This window comes from Podarcis pityusensis, assembly GCF_964106645.2.
Source record: "Podarcis pityusensis genome assembly, chromosome: 8".
NCBI lineage: Eukaryota > Metazoa > Chordata > Lepidosauria > Squamata > Lacertidae > Podarcis > Podarcis pityusensis.
Window position 1 is genome coordinate 38123188 of NC_138033.1, and position 14199 is coordinate 38137386.

A 14199-nucleotide genomic window follows, 5' to 3' on the forward strand; every position below is an offset into this window, starting at 1 on the left:
CCAACAACAAACCATGGCTTATGAATGTGGTTGGTTTGTGGTTAACAAGCCATGGTTACGCTGCTGGCCAGGGTTTGGGTGATCAAATAAACCACAGTTTAATAAACCATGGATAAACACTACACATGAACTAGGCCACAGTTTTAGGCACCATATTGCCTAACATTCGTTTAGAATGCCACATGCGAGGGCAATCTCTGCTCACTTCTGTGCCTCTTTTCATAAGCGGCATTCTAGTATTGTTCATGAAATACATTGACAACACTCAGGGCATCTGACCACAGAGATGCCCTAGGGCCCCTTGTATCCTCAGCAAGGAGCTGTATTACATCCTCCTCAGGAATAAAAAATACTTTACTGCAATAGCCACATTAGAAATTACTATATTTTACACAGCCCAAGTACTCGAAATCCTGGTAAGCCTTATAGACTGGAGCACAGGCCAGATCCTTTGCTAACTGAACTATTTTGGGGTGCAGTTTATTTTTAAAAGCAAATGTTCCAGTGAGCGTCAGTGCAAAATACTGACAAAGTAATGTGTCCCTCCCCAACATGAGCCCAAATCTATATATTCAGCATGTTGTTGAACATGTTGTTTAATACAGTAAGATTTGTATCTCTGATGCCAAAAAAACTGACAAGCAGCACATTTCTCTGCAGGCCTACTCAGAAATAAGCCCCATTCAGTTCAATAGGATTTACTCTCATATTGCTGCCTAAATTTGCAACTCTACTCAGGCATATATATTTCACAGAGTTGGTCTGACACCTTCCTAGCAAAAGGAAGTGGCTGCTGTTAGGGCTCATCATTGCAGCAGCCTGTCCTGATCTGTGACTGCTGAGCTTTGCCAACTCACTAGGTTTGACTGAAAGGCAGTTACTGCAGGGTGGGGGTAGACATATTTTGAAAGCCCTCTCTCCCTTCTCCTCTCTTGCCCTGTGCTGCAGGATCCAAAAGCGGGCTAGTGCCACTTCATCTCCCAGTCAATCTCCAATGGTGATTTTTCCCACACACCCAAACGGCTTCCACACACACCCCGCCCCCGGCGGAGGCCGGTTTCACCAACTCCTAGGTACAGCTCTGTCCAGCCCTATTCTATGCTTGAGAATACTGCAAAGAAGGATGCAGGACAATTTCAAGGTAGATGGATGCAAACTAGAAATAAGGCATGGTATTCACTGAATCAAAACTCAAACATTTACTGGAATTTTGCTACGGTTAAAGGTACAGAATATGGTTTATGCTCCCAATTTGCTTTCTAAGTTCATTATATAGAAGCAACAGTTGGCTATATGTCACCATTTCCCCGTTCTCTCTCTCCAAACTTACTCCACCACACCTTCCAGTCTTTGTATCAAGATTGGTTGTTCTTCAAGAAGATACACCATGCATGACAGGTAGCATCTGGAGGAAAACAAATGGTCTATAGCAGCAGTTCAGTCTAATCTTAAACTCTAGGGACCTGCAGTTTTCATTCAAAAACATCAGACTACTGACTAATCTAGCTATCCAAAGTGAGCACAAGTAAAATGGAAGATTCAGTGAGGCAAAGATTTGTGACAGCATAATATGCTTCTCCATAGCAACAGAAGGCAAAGCCCTTAGTACACAGTACAGCCACAAACACACGCCCTTTCATGGGCACACTCCCTAGAAACAGTGCACAGGGTCATGAAGAAAAGGGGGAAGGCTCAGTTCTAGGACTGCTGAATAATATTAAGCAGAGGTTCTCAAACTATGGTGTCAGACCATGGAGGGGTGGGTGTCTAGGCAATGTTTTAGAGGCAGATAGGATCCACAAGCAGTGGTGCGGTGTGTGTGTGTGTGTGTGTGTGAGAGAGAGAGAGAGAGAGTTCCCCATCTACTTTAAATTTATGGGGGCAATGCACTCTCACCTGCCTCATCTGTTGGTCAGGAAAGAGAATTTGGGATTGGTATCCTGACCATCGACGTAGCTCCCCATGAGACTGGGGGACAGAGCTACTTGTAGTTACTGGCTGAAGCCATGACTGCAATGTTTGAGTAAACAATTGGAACAGTGACAAGCTTTGCCCTTATGCCAGCATCATAGAAATGACCTCTACTGTCCCTCCTTGCTTCATCTCTCACCTAGCATCTCCAGAGCTTGTAATCTGTACACAGTGAACAGTCTATAATCAGATTCCTTCCTGGTTACAGGGTTGAGACGCAGGTCCAGCTCTCTAAGGAGAGGCAACGCTTGAAGGCGGGCAACTTCCAGCAAGGATGAAACATGATTATAGTACAAATTCAGATGTTGTAACAATTGTAAATACTCAAGACCCTGCATGGAGAAAAAGACAAGGTTGCAATTTGAAAATAAAATGTTTCTTTAAGCACTGAACTTGATCTCACCAACTGAGCGAGTAATACATTGGAAGTGGGGGAGAGCGTGCATTTTCTCCATAACATGCATAGTTTTATAAACCTCCATCAGGTCTATCACAGTTACCTTTTTTGACACTAAATGGCTCCAAATGCTTAAGGCTTTCCTCTTGAGAATATACTTTATCTGCCTGAACAAAATTGGTTGATCTTTTCCAACTCTTTGCTATCCTTTATCAAGGACACACAGCATTCCAGTGTGGTGCTAGAGATGGGCAATATATTAGGCCAGACCAGTGTGAGGAAACAATGAGAAAGGTGGGCCCTGCGAGACCAGCATTCAACCTTCACTTAGAAACCTCCAAGGAAGGAGAGTTCAGAACCTTCAGAGGGAGAGCCATCTTCCAAGTATTATAAAAAAGTAAACAACATTTGTTTGACCCCAATTATTTGACACAGAGGGGGAAACCTACAAATACAATCCAAAATGCACATAGGGAGTTCTGTATATATGGGAGAATTAAAAAAAAAAGCTCTTGTCATCTCAAGGAGCCCTGGCTGCCTAGATAAAACACTACAGCCCCCACAAACCCTTACCTGGAAGTAAGGCCCACTGAACTCAGTGCAGCCTTCTTCTGAGTAAATACCGTACTTAGCTATTTACTAGATGCAAGTCAGCAGCACCAGATGACCCTGCTCGCCTAAGCACTGAGTGGATTTCACCCCACACCTTGCAGAGCCGGGCCTATGCTGCCAACAGGCCCTGTGCCTCTTGGCAACATCTGAAAGCCCTAATCCACTAGGTGCTTGAGTTGATTGCACCCTGCACCTTGCAGAGTCAGGCCCAGACTGCCACTGGGCCTAGCAGTGGTGACAGCAACAAGCAGCTCCAGATCTCCCAGCCCTACCCATTGCCACCCTAACCCAGCACTGACCTGGGGGTTCTGGATCGCTGGCTCTACCAGTCAAAACAGGAGCCTCAGCGATCGCCCTCTCCTGTGGGAAACAAACCAGGACTGCTCCAAGAAAATGCATATGGCAAAAAAGAGTGCTAAGCCCTGGTGAGATGCCCTCTTACCCTCTTGTGATTGTTCAAGTAGATATATATATTCCTTCACTTCTCACTTCCCTCTGTGGCCACCCCATTTACGCAATTTTCACCCGTGGGCCCCTTGAAATATCGTAGAGGGGCCCAGAGGGCCATATGTCCCCGGTTGGGAAACACTGGTTTGGAGAGCTCTTTTGGTGTTTCTCACAATCTGCTTGCATTTTCGTCATTCTAAATGACTATGAGCTCATACACACTGTCACTTAATGTGGAAAGTAAGCCTCCTGTACCTCCAGATTATTTGTGAATAAATTAAATAGCCCTGTGGTACTCTCCACAGGAACAAACCCTCCAGAGTATTCTTAGACCCCTCTTGTGCCAGAGGGCAGTCAGGGCTCAGCACCACTCTTTGTCCCTTGCTCCTGGACCTAACAGCCTCCAGTGCAGGTTTATCCCTCCATCACATTAGTGCCTCACACTCTTCCTTGGAGATGCCTGTCTTTTGCCTTCTCTCTTGACTTGCCCACCCACCTCCACCTCTGGCTTTTTCTGTGGCTCAGAAAACTCTTATTGCAAACCCACTACTACCGCTGTACACCCACCTTTCAGTCCAAATTTATTTTATTATTTATTAAATTTATATACTGCCCTTCATCCAAAAATCTGAAGGCAGTTCACAATACACGGACAGCCAAACTATAGCCTTAACTCCAGCCTCATCACAGGCACCAGCCCCAGCCTTCAGGAGCCACGTTGCATGCTTTTATTTATTTATGAACATTTGCATATTATTTTTGCCTTAAAAAATTTCAAATATTGCACTATTGTGCAAAAGATAAACGTTTTCCTACAATCTGCTTCCTGGTATTAAACCAGTTATTGATCCATAAGAGAACACACAATTCTGCAACTGGTAAATTGGCTTAAGAGAAAGACTCTTGTCAGAAGTGTTTCAGGGTTTCAGGCAAGGAACATTCCCAGCCCTACCTGGAGATGCCATGAATTGAACCTGAGACCTTCTGCATGCAAAACAGCTGCTCTGCCACGAAGGTGGCCCTTCCTTCAAAATATATAATATCTGCACAATTGCCTTTATATTTCCACATATTGTCAACATTCTCAAATAACTGTAAAAGGTTGGTACAATCGTGAATTGTGCTGGAAAACACAAGGAAGCCAGCATAGAGCTGCATCTCTGTTCTTAGCATTGTACTAGAGATTTGCTTCTAAACCACCTCCCAATGGTTCATGCCCAGGTGAGGGAATAAAACCTTAAAGAAAGAAATCCAAGACAGATATGCAAGCTGAGCTTCCTGGTAGGAACCCAGTTTATTCAAAGAAACTATTGCCATACTGACAGTTACTCCAAACCAGAAGTTAGGAGAACTGCTCCAAAGCACATTTTTACAAAGTTTTTTTTTGTTTCTTTGCTTAAATTATATTTTTATTAAAGATTTTATTGTGCAACGCAAAAGAACATATGGTGTCTCCACTTTCAATTCAGAGAGTCTTTTTCAGAGTTCATTTACATTCAGTATGCGACACTGTTAACATAGACATTATGTGGCTGGGGGGGAAGGGGGGGAGAGAGAGATGGGGAGAAAATGATTTTTCATTCTGTTGCATAGTGTTTGTTTAGGGTTTTTGTGTCAGCGTCATGTGAGTTATTTATTTATATATCTATTTTTGGTGGTGGTACAAAATATTAGCGGATCCAGAGCTTGGTTGGTTGTGTTCTGTTGATTGCAATGTGGTATGTTTGCATGTGTGGGGGGGTGTTGTTGGGTCAGATTAGCCATATTGATTTGTATGTTGTTGTGGGGTGTGGTGGGATAGGACACTGTCTTGTGGGGCTGTATATGTGATAAAGGGGAGCCACACTGGCGTGAAGGCGTCCTCCTTTGCTTGTCCCTGTGTGAGTTTAAGTTGTACAAGCATTTTTGTTGTTTAGTCGTTTAGTCGTGTCCGACTCTTCGTGACCCCATGGACCAGAGCACGCCAGGCACTCCTGTCTTCCACTGCCTCCCGCAGGTTTTTTTTTTTTTTAAATGATTTTTATTAAGGTTTCAATAAAAAGTTAGACAGAAAAACATAAAAATAGAAGTAGAAAAATACACAATACATAATCCAAACAGAGAAGGAAAACACAGAAAACAAAATACAAAAAAAACCCAAAAAAAACCAGAACAATTAAAAACAATATCACTTTTCCATTTCCGTTTTTGAATTTACTTATTTTCTGGACTTCCTCATACCTCCCTCTTTTGTATTCCAGTCCAAATTGTTTGTCCATCAATTTCTTTTCCACTTTTTTAATCCCAATCTTTAATCTTAATATAATATATAACACTTAAACTTCTTTTATCCTAATCTTTAATCTTAATGTAATATAGCATTAAAATTTTACCTCTTAAGTACCAAATTTCCATTTCCTTAAACATCTTTAATCCTAATCTTTAATCTTAGTCTATCAATAACTTTAACCTGTACAACTGGAAACCACTTATTTTCGATCCAACATCACTCTAACATTCTTTAATTTTGCAGTGTTTCTGAAGATAATCTTTGAATTTCTTCCAATCTTCCTCCACCGACTCTTCTCCCTGGTCACGGATTCTGCCAGTCATTTCCGCCACACTGCCTCCCGCAGTTTGATTAGGCTCATGTTTGTAGCTTCGAGAACACTGTCCAACCATCTCATCCTCTGTCGTCCCCTTCTCCTTTTGTCCTCCATCTTTCCCAACATCAGGGTCTTTTCCAGGGAGTCTTCTCTTCTCATGAGGTGGCCAAAGTATTGGAGCCTCAACTTCACGATCTGTTCTTCCAGTGAGCACTCAGGGCTGATTTCCTTAAGAATGGATACGTTTGATCTTCTTGTACAAGCATTAGCTCATAGAATAAAGGGAGGTCACAGATCAAGGAGTTAAAAACTGTCTTGCTCCACTTCATTATCTTCTTGTCTCTATTATCTCGTGTACCACAATACTCTGGAGCCTCAGGACTTCTGCTTCACCTACTTACTGTTGTTTTATTGACAACCAGACCTTCAAAATAGTCCTTATCATCCCATCCCTATAGCTTCCTAGATTTAAGGTAAAAAATGCCTTGCACATAAACATTCTGCTCCTAAACTATGCAAACAGCACTTAGAAAGACAGGGGGTCGAAATACAATGGACATGGTTGATTGAATATTTACAAACAACTTGTAAACAGGTAAAGACATTGGCAGGATTATTATTATAACCTGCAGTTTTAAAAAGAATATAGAATTAAAGCATAAGTTAAGTTAATTTAAAATATGCAGGAAATGATAAGACAAATTTAAGGAACCGCAGAAAGAAGAAGGAAGTCAAATTGTTTGAAATGTTAGGATTTTTGTAAAATTATTGAAATGTATACAAATGAAAACTATAAATAAAATTTAAAAAAGAAAAAAGAAAGGCAAGGGGCAAAGAAGTCCACATAGCATAGAACTCAAAATATCAAAGAAATAAAAGCATACATTGATACATAACTCATTATATAGAGGATAGGTGTAGGTACATACTTTATTAAATGTTAAATAGGTTTCTATCTAATTTTATAACAGTATCCCATACCTGACTGCAAAATCTTCAGAGAGAATGGCTGGGAGAGAACCCCTGTTTCCATGGCCACAGCCATGCAACAGGTAAGAGAGGAAGAGCCAGAGTTTCCACAGGGCAATTGAAAAAGTTTTATAAGTCTAAATGCTGCCCATCCAGGGCAGAAAGAACACAATCCTAACCATGTCTATGCAGCCATAAGGCCCACTAAATTCATTGGGTCTTACTCCCAGGTAAGCAGGTTTAGGATTGCAGCCTACAGTTTAGGTGTATATCACTTCCGAGACTGAGCTGCTAGCGCACCATATTAGACATGTGAAGGCAGGAAAGGATATGGGTGAGATGCCTCTTACTAATACCAAGCTCCTCCACTTGGGAAACAAGAATCATTCATCACCACAATTACCGGCTTCGCAGTTCAGGAGTATCCCAGGCTCTGGCTTTTGGGAAAGAAGATCTAATCTCTCAATAGACTATCCTGCAGCAACCATGAAAGGCCGCAGAACTCACCTCTAGACAAGCAAGCAGGTTCTTTGACAAATCTAAAGACTGAAGGTTTTTAAAGGCTTTCAAGCCATCTCCAAGAGAGACAATTTTGGCTGCATGGGTTCCCTGCAGAGAGATGGACTCCACCTGTTCTGGAAAAAAATGGCAATTTGTAAATGTGTTTTGGTCTTTCCTACAGTTCTTAAACTGCAGTTTTTTACATATCAGAAAATTTGTTTATCTGATTTCTTTTAGCTTTGTATATTCTGACTGTGTGTGTGGGGTGTGTGTTAGATGTAAAATATGTTGCTGTCATCCACAAGTATGAGTCCTAGTAAGCTGCAACCCGTAAACCCCACTGTGGTAGAAAACAATAGTACAAACTGGCACTAAACTGAAAAAAATTAAAGAAATAACTCTCAAGAGACACAAGTCATAAGCAGCATTCAAAGGAGGATCTCTTACGATAGAGAAAATACTTTTAGAAGAGCTCCCATGGTGTACTAACATTTCTTTTTATGCACTGTTGCCTCTAATCAAACAGCTTTTTGTAACCATTCAAAACCTGCAGAACCAGTTTATCTAGAGGCAAAGATGGTTTGGATGAGAACAGCGGAGGACCTTGGGGTCTCAATATTTAATTTAGCACCTCCTCCGCACCATTTGAAACAATAGTTGCAGCGCCCCCTAGGCTCTGCACTGTGTGAACGAACTGGTCAAACTCACCTAAATCTGCCTCTGATGAGCATTTAGAAAATGAGAAGCAATTCTTTCAAATCACATTCCACTCTCTTGAGTGCAAACACAAACTATCTAGCATTTTCTTTCTTTCTTTGTTTCTTTCTTTAAAAAAACGATTTATCTTTGTTTTCTTTTTAATACTGTACTTTTATTAGCTGCTTTGACTGGCTGCTTTGAGAGAGAAGAGTGTGTTATAAATAGTATTAAAAACATAAAAAGGGAGGCAGGCAATCTGCCCAACACATTGAGTGGGCTTAAGGAAGCACTGAATTTGCTGCTATAGGTTTAACAATATTAAATTCCTCAACCTGGTCCCAAGGGCAGAAAGCTGTAGAAGGCTCGTGGGATCTCCCTTTTTATGTAAGATCCCCTCACAACAAAACAAAGCTATTGCTTCACCCTAGCCTGGTTTTGCTTCAGTGCACCTGAGTTGCAGCAAAAATCCCTGAAGTGGCCTCATGCACTCAGCAAGGTACTTTGGCTGCCCTGTCCCAAGGACCAGCACCGTCCCCGAAAGAAGCCCCTCCCCACTCAGTCCCCCTCTGAGTCCTCCTCTTGAGGCCCCACCGCGGAGTACTTGCCCCTCTCCTCCGCGCACTTATAGCGAGTAGTTTCGCCAGGGCGGGGGAACAAGAGAAGAAGCCAGAAGAAAAAAGGGAGCCGTTCCGCATGGAACAAAAGTTCAGGGGAATTAGTTCTGTTTCACACATGCCTCCTACCCCACACTACCCTCCCGACCGGCCAGCCTTCCCTGGAAACGTCCGAATGCTCTCATGAAGTCGTGGACGGTGCCAGACTATGAAAAGGAGCGCCCCTGAGCATGTGCAGAATGCCCACACCCGGTGACCGAAGGGTCCCTTAACTTTGGAAGCAGCGAGGCTTGGAAGTAGGCTTGAGCTTGGCTGGGCCTAAGTAGCCGTGGTCGCCCGGCCGGGGAGGCTGCCCCATGGCGGCGCTGGGGGGGGGCGCTCCTTGGGGAGACCGAGCGAGGAGGCCCCTTCGCGCGCGCCCCCGGCCAGCCCTCTCGCTAGCTGGCGGTCAGTACCTGGCTGTAGCCCCCGCAGAGCCGGCTGCCGGCGAATCCAGGCCTCGCTCAGCGGCACCGCCACCGCCATGAGGCCGCCGCGCGTTGCCTGGCAACCCGGGCAAACACCGCGCGGCGGCGGCGGCGGCGGCGGAAGGCCGCGAGCCAAGGAGGCAGTTGAGCGGCCGCCGTCGCCCGGCCTTTGCTTTGCCCGGCTGGGCGCTCTGCCCCGTCCCCTCAGGATGGTCCTCCGCCCCTCCCTCCGCCTGCCCAGCAACATGGTAAAGGGGATCCCCTCAGGAGAGCAGGGCAGAGAGAGCGGAAACCCCAAATGGGCCCCCTGTGCGGGGCTGGAACCGGGGGCGGGGGAGGTCTTCCTCTACACACGCCCCCCCCCCCCGGAGCGCGCTCTCCGCCTTTTTTTCAGCGCCAGGAAAGAGCGTCTCTGAGCATGTGCAGCTGGGGAGCATGCATCCTTCCTTGCCCCGTACTCGACAGCATCCTCGGATCCGAAGCATTATCGGAGAGGCTTCTTTTTAACATAGATTTAAAAAGAGTGGGTGGGGGAGGGGAATTCCCGGGTGTGCTTATTTTAAAGGCTTAGGATCTGCTCTGAGCTTGTACTGATTTCTCCCCCACCTTTCAATTAGGAAGAATCAGAAATCGTTTCTGAAGCTGAATCTTCTGAGGAAGAGCTGATTCACCTGAATGTCGGAGGCTGGTGCTTCTCAGTTCCCAAAAGCAAAATTGCCCAGTTTCCAGACTCTCTGATCTGGAAAGAGGTTTCGGCTTTGACTCAGAATGAAAATGTTCGTCTGTTCATTGACAGAGATGGTTACACCTTCAGGCACGTCCACTATTACCTGCACACCTCCAAGCTGTCCTTCTCCAGCTGTGCTGAACTGAATTTGCTGTACGAGCAGGCCATGCTTTTGCAGCTGACCCCACTATTGCAGGTACTGCCTTTCCTGGCTGTGGGTTGAAAACATGCTCTGTTGCCCAAATAAGATGTAAGCTGTCAAAAGGCTGATAAGTTAGAGCCCAGTTTAATGGGACAACTTTCACAACAGTAGTTTCTTCTCTGGCTCCCCTGGAACTGTCCTTTTTGGACTGTGGAACAGTTTATAGGGATGGTTGTGCAGCTCTGGCTGGCTGGGAAAGCAAGTGCCTGTGTTAGTTGTACAGAAACCTTGGCAGAATTAGAAGCCAAAGCAGGCAACAACTCAAGTTAGGCTTAAACATGGGCTTAGAATGTGGGAGCTCCATGAGAACTCATGTGCTCCCAGCTTCATCTTACAACTGGGTTCTTTCCCACTACCTGTTTTTTGCCAGCCATAAGCTGCTGTGGCTTCTGGACTGGCAAGCTACAGCTAATAATTTTCTTCACATTCATGATTTGAATCCCAATGTGAGTTTGTACACCCTGGTTAGGTGGCTAGTGTTAACTGGGTTTGCCAATTTGCATGTCTGGGTAGTGTGTGGTGAATGACAAGCAGAATACAAAGGAAGGAATCTGCATGCAAGAGGAGAGAGGCCTCCCTCATGCCAAGCCATGGTTCAGTGTTACATCTGAGTTATGTATTCAAGCTGGCAATCAAAGCACTGAGGCAGATGGAGCAAAGGCAATTAGATTGAGGAGCCTGAAGTCCAGGGAAACAAAAGCCCAAGAGAACAGTAAACTGGGAGTTATTCTCTTGTCTAGGCAGAAGCCAAAGCAGAAGCTATTTATACCTGGCTTGGCCCATCTGGAGGCATCTTTATGCCTGCTTCACTAATGGGACTGTTGTGGGATCACCCTCCCCACTTTCCTGCTGACTCTGAAGAGGACCCTGCAAGTCCTAAGTGTACTATGGAGCATGATCCCTCCCCATCCTGAGTTTTCCACTTCTAGCTCTACATCCTCTAAGCAAGAGATAAGTTCCATTTCATTCAAGGGGATAGACTGGGCAGGAAAAGTTCTCAGTGGATTGTGCCTCCTGTGTCAGTGTTTTAAACCAAACCTAGGTGATGAGGATTTACAAGACCCATCTCAGTCTTCAGCTGCTTGCCTGTCTCACTTTCAGACAATGAAACGGAGGGCACCAAGACCAAAGGTTGGCTTTGTTCTCAGATGAGGCATCACGGAGAACATAGAGAGGGAAGGATGCCTATCAACAGGTGTGGGTGGGACCTGTCACATAGACATGTGGGTGCAAGCTGGTTGATGAAGAGCTTCAGGGCTACTTAAAGCTGTTTTTTTCCTACAAGGCACAATGAATTGGACAGCAACACCGATTCATCACCTTCTTAAATTACTCAGTACCCTCATTAAGGACTCATCCAGACTGCCTTTGTGCTGTGTTTCTAGGCACAGGTCTGGACTTTAAAGCTGCATGTCTGAGCGCTGTTGTTTTTTGTTCCCAGGAAAACCCATGTTTTACCGCTGAATTGGAACAAACAGCAATCAGGTTTTCCACATACTGTATTGCCATTTGCTCCAATTCAGTGGTAAAATGCGAGTGTTCCCAGATAAAGCGCTGGGACTAAAATAAACTGTTCTGACACAGTGTTTTAAAGTGTGGACCTGTGCCTGGAATGCACAGTGCAAAAGGAAGTCTGGATGAGCCTTATGACAGGTTATAATGGGTCAGCCATGAACTGTCTGAGTTGACAGTAATTTACACTCCTGAATAGGATACAGGTTTTATTTGCTAGGTTTCACAGGTCTGACTTGCCCTTTATTAAAAACATCTATGGCAGATTCCTCCTAGGCTTCTCCTGAAGACAGAAAAATAAGTTGGTTCCACGGCCTACATTGCTGAGCCTATAAGCAGTTATGCTGTTTGTTGCAATCACTCCCTTCTTCACACAGTGCATTGTTAAACTATGGAACTCGCTCCCACAAGATGCGGTGATGGCCACCAACTTGGATGACAAGAGGAGTGGACAACTAAGCAGGACCTGAGTTGTTGCTGGGAGTCATAAGTGGGGAGAGCAGTGCTGTTGAGCTCAGGTTCTGCTTGCAGACTCCCTATAGGGGCATCTGATTGGCCACTATGGAAATAGGGTGCTAGCCCTCTGGGCTGAGCCAGCTGCAAGGCTCTTGTGTTTTTCTGAAGCCTCCCTAGCTGAGCCTCTCCAGATGCCACCTCAGGAAAAGGGAGAGAAGCTACCTTCCCTCTTCCTCCTTAGTCCCTCCTTAATGAGGGAACAGAAGCACATAAAAGGTTTGCCAAAGGGAAGCATCTTTATGAGCCTGAAAATAGCATCATATAGCTTAGAATAGCGCTTACATTGATGATGATGACCACGGGCTTATTAAAAACTTTAAGCTTTGCATTGCTTAGGAACTCTTACTTTGTCCTGAAGCAATCAACATTGAGGGCAGTGCCGAAGGACAGTATCCTATGCGCGCCATGCCGTATTGCAGCCCTCCTCTTTTAACGCTCCTGTGATTTTGTTTAAATATAATGAAAATGCATGCTTAAGAGATGTTTGCCTGTCTTAACAGACCTTAGACAATTTGAAGGAAGGAAAACATAATTTACGTGTCCGTCCTGCGGATATACCAATAGCTGAAAGAGCATCTATGAATTACTGGAGAACACGAAAATGTATCAGCAAGCCTTCCGAATTTCCTCTTAAAAGTCCAGCATTTACTGGTAAAAGTCCATTGTAAGCAACTACTTAAGGTTAGACAGGACCAAAATGACAATTGTAGTGATCATAAGCAAACATCTTGGATAATTTTTATAAACTTCCCCTGGCTTCTTTCAGCCCACATGATGCCATGGATGGAGTGCGGGTTAAGCCCAGGAGACGTGGACTCCAAGCAAACTCAGTCATTGCTTATTTATATCTCCCCATCCCTCAGATACATTAACAGGACTACCTAAAATATAATATTTAATAACACATCACATGAATACATTAATATAAGCTTAAAGCAGCAGCCCTATAAAACCATCAGCCAAAAAGCATAAACACCTAGGAAAACAAAGAAGCCTTTGCCTGGTGGCACAACAACTTCAGAGTGGTCACCAAGTGAGCCTCTGGGGGGGGGGGAGAGACCAGTTCATAATGTCTATAACATTATTAGTGTTTCACATCGAATGTAACTGATCCATAGAAAGGACTCTATGAACTGAAAGCTGAAACACTGTATGTACTTTTGTTACCCAAGAAAATCTTCAGTAAAATTAAAAACAAAACCAGGCGCCATTGCTGAAACAGCCCATTTGCTCATAGCAACTGGCCATATCTCAGATGATGGGGGAACCCAGTGAAGGAACTCCAATGCAGATGTAAGTGTAGCGGCAGGTGAGGGGACAGGCCATCATTCAAGTACCCTGGCCCTACGTCAAGAAGGGCTTTACAGGAGAGGACTAGTGGTGCAAGATGCTTGCAATGACTCATTCCAATTAAGCCTAGCAGCTGTATTCCCAAACCTTCAGAAGCAACCCCAGGTGGCTAGGTGAGCAGATTACAGTCATTCACTTTCAGTTACAATCACATATCTCAGTAGGATTATAAAACGAGTTGATGTTGATGTTTAATTGTTTGGCTGCATTCCAAATCACTGTTCTTCCTCCTAATAAACTTTTGCCTGACATTAATTAGAGTGCTGCCCCTTGGGTCATTTGCTCTAGAATGAGGCTTGCTTTATTTTTCACTCGTCTGGGTTATGACAGGATAAGTAGCATGCCCGTGAAGGCGCTGAATGTGGTGTGTTTGTTTTTTAAGTCCTCTGGAGAGAAATTAGCAGTTGAACTTATGCACACTGCTAAGTTGTTTGTGAGAAAACTCTTAATACAAATTTGTATAATTTTGTGAGAAACATCCCCTGAGAAACCAAACGGAAACCAAGTTCCTGTCACTTTTGGTCCCAGAGGCGTGATAAAAGGCAGCAAGGCACAAGACCAGATTCATTTTGTCCCCTAGAGGTAGGAGGCTGAACTGAAAGTTGGTGCTCATTGACAACAGAGAGTTGG

At 44.4% G+C, this 14199-nt stretch overlaps 2 protein-coding genes across 6 annotated transcripts in view; one reads left to right on the top strand and one right to left on the bottom strand.

Annotated features, from left to right (window-relative positions):
- LRRC36 (leucine rich repeat containing 36) overlaps positions 1-9359 on the bottom strand; it is a 23585-nt gene extending 14226 nt beyond the window's left edge. Inside the window, exons 1-2 of one of the 5 annotated variants that reach the window (XM_081016899.1) lie at positions 9251-9359; positions 7489-7611 (exon numbers count right to left, since the gene is read on the bottom strand). Coding sequence is in view for 1 of the 5 variants with exons in the window: in XM_081016896.1 (XP_080873022.1) it covers positions 1341-1389 (49 nt within the window). In the remaining 4 variants the exon portion in view is untranslated. Of the gene's footprint in view, positions 1-1330; positions 1517-1896; positions 2039-7488; positions 7612-9250 lie in introns of those variants that run through there. The other 4 variants (XM_081016897.1, XM_081016900.1, XM_081016896.1 and 1 more) reach the window with 4 other exon arrangements.
- KCTD19 (potassium channel tetramerization domain containing 19) overlaps positions 9319-14199 on the top strand; it is a gene marked incomplete at its 5' end in the record, with an annotated part of 27142 nt that continues 22261 nt past the window's right edge. The window contains 3 exons of the mRNA XM_081016886.1: positions 9319-9510; positions 9880-10185; positions 12720-12870. Of these exons, the coding sequence (XP_080873012.1) occupies positions 9319-9510; positions 9880-10185; positions 12720-12870 (649 nt within the window). The remainder of the gene's footprint in view (positions 9511-9879; positions 10186-12719; positions 12871-14199) is intronic.